We start from the raw sequence: 7,181 nt of genomic DNA, 5'->3' as shown, positions 1-7,181 counted from the left end.
AAACTGCCAACCTTCCAATCAGCAAGCCCAAGAGGCACAGTGGTTTAGATCACACACACACACACACACACACACACACACACACCTCAAGGACACATTCCAGGCGAAAGCACTCAAGAAGTGTGTGGCTTCTGGGACGCTGTGTGGATCCCCTTTGGCCCATAGGTCTAAGGTTCCGCATCCCTGACCTAGTGTGTCCTCAAGGTGAGCATGGTGGGCAGGGATGTTGGCTGGAGTCCAGGACATGCTGTGTCACCACTCTCTGTGGATACGCTGCAACATTTTGTTGTCGTCATCCCCCAACCTTCTTGCACAAAACAAAATCCCGATTATTTGCATGGGCAAAATTGTCAAGGATTCCCAAAGCACAAGACCCCACTATCAAGATTTTAACAAGCTAGATGCATCTGATTGCAACAATTAAGAAAAGTATTCATTTATCCTGACCTCTAGCACCATCTGCTGTAGAAACAGTTAAAAGCGCCGCCAGTGCGAAAGCAAAAGCCATAGGTTCAGTAAAGAAAAGGAGGTGGGGGCGGGAAACCTTAGGACGAAAGAGAAATACATTTACCTTTTTTTTACCTTTACATCTCCAGTGAAGAGGTATTACCTTTGGCAAGGAAACGTAGGTACTTTGGAACATAGGTTTCTTTCGAATCCTGGGTCACACCATTGGTCCATATAGTTTAGTATTGTCTGCACATACTGGCAGCAGCTCTCTGGGGTTTGGGGTAAGGCCCTCTTCCTGTCCTCCCAGGAGATGCTGGGGATTGAACTCACAACCTTCTGCTTGCAAAGCGGATGCTTTGCCATTCACCTGAGACCCCTTCAGAGCTAGCCAAGCTGCATTATGTCATGGTAGCTTGACGTCTGGTGCCACTCTTATCAGGATAAATTAGTGGACGTAGGAAAAAATCACCCTCCTCACTAGCTTTCAAGTGTGAACTGCAAATTACTTGGAAGATGCAGTTTGGAGAATGGCTGCTTTAAACATAGTATTAGAAAGATTCTATTGTTTCTATCTGCCATCACTAAGGAAAGAAAACAGCATGTGACTTATACTTGTAAAAAAAGCAGAAGCATTTTTTGTTAGGGATTGTAGGACAAGACCTGCCAAGAAAAACAAAGAACTTATTTATGTACGCTACAAAAGCGGCAAGAGTCTTGATAGCCCAAGGATGGAAGAATGAGGAAATCCCAACGAAAGAACAGTGGCAAGAAAAATTGATGAGCAACGCAGAGTTGGCTAAATTGACATACAAATTGCGGGACAAGGACTTTAAGGAAGAATGGGAGCTTTTTACAACTTATCTAAAAAGACAACAAAATGATTTGGACTCCTTGGCAGGTTTTGAATAAACATACACAAATTTATTAGTCGATAATGTAAGGACATGTATAATTTTATAACATGCAGAGAGTAATATGTGCTGAGAAATCAGAGAGAGGAGCTCAGGGAAGTCTTGGGGGGGGTTGAAGGGGGGGAGGGAAAAAATAATGAATATGATTTGACAATTTGTTATGTGCAAATTTGTTAATAAATCCATTTAAAAGGGGGGGGGACAACAGTATGTGATTTATATTAAGATCTTAAGGTATGGTATCCTCCAGGAAGGAAGATAAAAAGGTGGCAACTCATGCAATATTGCCTTATCCTTGCCTTGCCTCTATGTCAGGGGACGTACAGCCTGCCAGAGTTCCCAAAATCTGCCATTTTGCTAAAGAGCACAAGTGCTCCACCAGTAGGGAACTGAAACTGCAAGTAACATAGGGTGCCAGGGCCTGCCTAGCAAAAGATGGTTTGGATCCACGGACCTCTGGGTTCTGAATTTAGCCACTCCCTCTGCACCTCTCTGGTTCTGTCCTGGGTGCCTCTGAGCACGTTCCCAGACTAGGAATTTGTTTCAGGCCTGCAGGGATTTTGCACAAGAACCCAAAGCTTTCAATCGATTGGCATGTTTTCTTCAATGGAAATTGCTGCTATAGTACCATTTAAAGGAGCAGTGGCCTTTTCAGGGACTGGGTGGCGCTGTGGTCTATACCACAGAGCCTCTTGGGCTTGCCGATCGGAAGGTTGGCAGTTCGAATCCCTGTGACGGGGTGAGCTCCTGTTGCTCGGTCCCTGCTCCTGCCCACCTAGCAGTTCAAAAGCACGACAAGTGCAAGTAGATAAATAGGTACCCCTCCGGCGGGAAGGTAAACAGCGTTTCCGTGCGCTGCTCTGGTTCGCCAGAAGCGGCTTAGTCATGCTGGCCACATGACCCAGAAGCTGTGTGCGGACAAACATCGGCTTCCTCGGCCTATAGAGCGAGATTAGCGTGCAACCCCAGAGTCGTCCGCGACTGGACTTAACGGTCAGAGGTACCTTTACCTTTTTAGTATTTAAAGAAACAGTGGCCTTTTCAGGGACTGATGTCAGAGATTTCCTCATGTGATTTATCCTAGGAAATGAGAATGATTGTGCCACTCACCAGCTTTGCACATCCTATTTTTTAAATCATCTTCTGTTCCCCAGGCTCTTTCTACTAGTATATTATGAACATTGTGGTAGTTCCTGTTGTCCTGCTGCTTTACTTTTCGCAGCCATTTCCCTCCGCTATGGTGGTTTTGCTTGCCTATGCTTACCTCTAAATCATTTTCTAGTTCAGGGATGGAGAACCTGTGTCCCTTCTGATGTTGTTAAGAGCCCCCCCCCCATCAGCTCCAGCCCGCAGGACCGATGGTGAGGGATGAGCAGAGTCGAGGTCCTACAATACAGTTCTTAATACAATACTGTTCTTAACCTGAGGTACCACTTTAGCTAATGGGGCCTCCCACTGTCGCTGTGCCGCTGGAGCATGATTTCTGTTCTCATCCTGAAGTAAAGTTCTTAACCCAGTGGCGTAGCGTGGGTTGTCAGCACCCGGGGCAAGGCAAGTAATTTGCGCCCCCTAACCCGTGGATTTGCGCCCCCTAACCCTAACCCCCAGATGTTGCGCCCGGTGCGGCCGGCCCTCCCTGCACCCCCCACGCCACACCACTGTCTTAACCCGAGGTACTATTTCTGGGTTAGCAGAGTCTGTAACCTGAAGTGTCTGTAACCTGAAGCATATGTAACCTTGAAGCGTCTGTAACCCAAGGTACCACTGTATCTGGAATGCCACAGGCTCCCAATTCCTGTTCTAGCTGAAACAACTTAATGAAAAATGAGATTCCAGCTAACATCAGGAGGAACTTTATGACGGCAAGAGCTGTTCGACCATGGAACGGTCTCCCTCAGGTGGTGATGGGCTTGCCTTCCTTGGGGGTCTATAAGCAGGGGTTAGATGGCCATCTGTCATGGATGCTTTGGTTGAGATTCCTGCTTTGCAGGGGGGGTTGGCCGAGGTGCCCCCCGGAGTTCCTTCCAACTCTACCATTCTATGAATTCCTCTCCCATTCCACTGTGTGCTATAGGAAATACAAACTTTGCTAGCATTTCAGATCCTCGCTCCTTGCCCCATGCTGGGTGATTCTGGTACATGCTCCCAACTTGTAGAGCACTGAACTATGTCCCTAGAGCAGGGTGCTATTGGACTACAGTTCCCCTACCCATGCCAGCATCGCCAATGGTGGAGTATGATGGAAGTTGCAGTTGTAGATAAAGGACCCCTGGATGGTTAAGTCCAGTCAAAGTTGACTCTGGAGTTGCGGCACTCATCTCGCTTTCAGGCCGAGGGAGCCAGCGTTTGTCCACAGACAGCTTTCTGGGTCATGTGGCCGGCATGACTAAGCTACTTCTGGCACAATGGGACACTGTGGCAGAAGCCAGAGTGCATGGAAACGCCATTTACCTTCCCGCCACAGCGGTACCTATTTATCTACTTGCACCGGCATGCTTTTAAACTGCTAGGTTGGCAGGGGCAGGGACAGAGCAATGAGAACTCACCTGACCTTCTGATCAGCAAGCCCAAAAGGCTGAGTGGTTTAGACCACAGCGCCACCCGCTGTCCAGTCTAGATGTCCAGTAATATCTAGAAAGCACCGCCACGTTCACCATCCCTGCTCTAGAGAGATAAACCATCTTCTTAACTACAAGATGCAACCGTGCTTCCTAATGTTCAAAGCACTTTGGATCTTATTTCAGTAAAACTTACAACCACCCTGTAAGACAGACCACTGTTATCATCTCCATGCTTTAGATGGGACAGTTCTTCTGGTGAGTTTGTGACGGAGGCAAGCTTTGAATGAGGGATATTCTAGCTCACAGTTGTAGTCACTGTGCTGTCTTCCTTTGCAGAAGCAAGCCCAACCCTTGCTAAGTATAAGGCAGGAAGTGCCTTATACTGTCTAGCTCCCACTGACTGGGAAAGAATCCCCAGGGTTTTGGTTAGAGGATATTCCCAGCCCCACCTGCAAATGCTGGTGATTGAAGCTGGGGAACTTCTGCATTCAATACAAACCCTCTACCCTTGAACTACCATGGTACCTAGGTTCTCAGACGCCTTGGTACTCAAACACCTTGGTTCCCAAATGCCAAAAAACCGGAAGTAAGTGTACCAGTTTTCAAACGTTTTTCAGAAGCCGAACGCCCGGTGTGGCTGTCGGCTATTGTTTCCGGGGCGCCTGCACCAATCAGAAGCCATGCCTTGGCTTTCGAACATTTCAGAAGTCAAACGGACTTCCGGAACGGATTACGTTTGAGAACCAAGTTACCACTGTGCAGCCCTTTCCTTGCTATTTAAAAAGAAAACAGGATTTCCATACATCCTCTTTTTCAGTTTCATGGGTAGAGTCATCATAGCGACCCCTTGTTTAAAGCAGACGTCGGCAAATGCGTCCTCTTTTTTGCTCTTCAAAATACGGCAACCCTAATATGTTAACACCATGTTTGGTGAGGATAATACAGAAGTTGTGGAAGGAGCCAGAAGACAATCTGTAGGCAAAACCATATCATAGTGAATGGGGGGGGGGGGGAGAGAGAGAGAGACCAAAACCCCGTGAAAAGAGCAAATGAAAGAGACCGTCCTAATGGGGGTGTTGTTTATTAAAATATAATCTCTATAAAGATACCATATTATACAAAACAGAGATAGAACATTCTATTAATCACATGCTGTACACAAGGCTTGGAGAGGTTGCTACACAGGGCTGGCTTTGCACGGCAATGGCAAGACAAGTCCATTCAGAACATTTCTGGCCGAAGAGCTCAGAAAGTCCTGCTCCTTCTTTCACAGCAGAATCTCAGAGTCCTCCAAAGAGTCGTCCGCGTACAGTAGTTCACTGGCTAACGTACTGCCGACAGGAAGGGTGCTGGCCTGAGACCACAGCAGTCCGTTCTGTGAGGGTGTGTGCTGCAGAAAAGGGGTATCTTCGTCTTCTGATCTCCTCATGCTGCTGAGGTGATCTTCGTTAGCCCCACTCAAAATGTATCTGTCCCCCATCCCATTGCTGTCATGGACGTCCACGGTGACCACAGTGGTCTCTGGTTTTTGGGAACAGGACTCTATGATGTGGTTAGGGTCAAGGTCCGTGTCTATCCGGGGAAACTCGGAGTCTTCTGTCAGCTCTTCCACACTGTCCTCCATCAGGCTGGTGTTAATATAAATTACGTCCTCGGGTTCGCTGAGGGCGGGCAAACTTTCCGACAGCTTCTCCAGGTGAAGCTTGAGTTCGGAGAAGATGGGCCGCTCCACGGGATCTGCCCTCCAACAAGAGTACATTATTTCGTACCTGAGGTAGAAAGGAACAGGGTGGAGTGAAGCACGTTCTGTTTGCTTTAGAAATTTATTGGCCAAAATTCTTCCTGCCGGGGCTTACAACTTTTAAATCAATTAAAAAATACAATAGAGTCTCACCAGAACAGCAGCAGTAAAAGCAAATACACCTGTACCTTGGGAACAATGCTTTGGAGTGGAGAGAACAATGGAAGCTCTCTCTCTAATCCAGAGTTTCCCAAACTTGGGTCTCCAGCTGTTTTTGGACTACAGTTCCCATCATCCCTGACCACTGGTCCTGGTAGCTTAAGGATGATGGGAATCGTAGTCCAACTGGAGACCCAATAATAATAATAATAATAATAAAAATTATGGTTGCTGATGTTGACATGAGTCTGAGCTGAGGTGGTGCGGCCACCTGCTGAGGCTAAGGTGTTTTTGGCCAGGCCAGTGCTTGATTGGGAGTCCTAGGGGCGCTGCCTTTGAGTTCCATGAAAGAAGGAAGGTGGAAGACAAATAAAATAGCTCTGGGAGTGGTTTTTAATTTTACTTGGGTGTGTACTGGAGAGGAATTCTCTTTATTATTTATTAGACTCCTTATCTTTCCCTTCACCATGAGGATCCTCCAACATAGTGGAGAAGGAGATGTCATAAGGAGGAGGAGCTATAGCAGAACGATGCCCCAATGTTGCATTTTGAGGACCAAGTGGTCAAAAATGGGATATGATACCATGTATATGTAGGGACGCGGGTGGCGCTGTGGGTTAAACCACAGAGCCTAGGACTTGCCAATCAGAAGGTCGGCGGTTCGAATCCCCGCGGCGGGGTGAGCTCCCGTTGCTCAGTCCCTGCTCCTGCCAACCTAGCAGTTCAAAAGCCCGTCAAAAGTGCAAGTAGATAAATAGGTACCGCTCCGGCGGGAAAGTAAACAGCGTTTCCGTGCGCTGCTCTGGTTCGCCAGAAACAACTTAGTCATGCTGTGCTCTGATGGTGTTTCCTGCTTGGCAGGGGGTTGGACTCGATGGCCCTTGTGGTCTCTTCCAACTCTATGATTCTATGATTCTATGCTGGCCACATGACCCGGAAGCTGTACGCCAGCTCCCTCGGCCAATAAAGCGAGATGAGCGCCGCAACTCCAGAGTCGGTCACGAATGGACCTAATGGTCATGGGTCCCTTTACCTTTATATGTGTGGCGCATAATACTCAGAAACATACAGGAGACACAGCATTCAAAATGCTGGGAATCAGGAGTGGTGGAGAAGGTCAAGCGAAGAAACAAACAGACCTCAGAGCTTCCAGCTTCCCAAGCTGGCAGACTGCAGCAGTGACAATTGTCTTGAGCAAACCATTGTCTTTTGCATTACTGCAGAATCTCAGCCAAATTACAGGGAAGGGCTGTATGTAGCTCAGTGGTGGAGCATCTGCTTTGAATGCAGAAGGTCCCAGGTTCAATCCCCAGGAAGGGGTGGTTCAGACCCCTGTCTATAACCCTGGAGAGCCACTGC

At 47.8% G+C, this 7,181-nt stretch overlaps 1 protein-coding gene across 3 annotated transcripts in view; it reads right to left on the bottom strand.

The window, feature by feature from the left end:
* Window positions 1-4,987: 4,987 nt before the first annotated feature.
* MERTK (MER proto-oncogene, tyrosine kinase) overlaps window positions 4,988-7,181 on the bottom strand; it is a 53,458-nt gene continuing 51,264 nt past the window's right edge. For all 3 annotated transcript variants that reach the window (XM_079968538.1, XM_079968539.1, XM_079968537.1), the window contains exon 19: window positions 4,988-5,691. In XM_079968538.1, coding sequence (XP_079824664.1) covers window positions 5,190-5,691 — 502 coding nt within the window. In that variant the 3' untranslated portion in view covers window positions 4,988-5,189. The remainder of the gene's footprint in view (window positions 5,692-7,181) is intronic.

This window comes from Podarcis cretensis, assembly GCF_951804945.1.
Source record: "Podarcis cretensis genome assembly, chromosome: 3".
In the NCBI taxonomy this organism is placed as follows: Eukaryota; Metazoa; Chordata; class Lepidosauria; order Squamata; family Lacertidae; genus Podarcis; species Podarcis cretensis.
The sequence above is the reverse complement of the archived record's forward strand: the minus strand, read 5'-3'. Positions and strand labels throughout refer to the sequence as shown.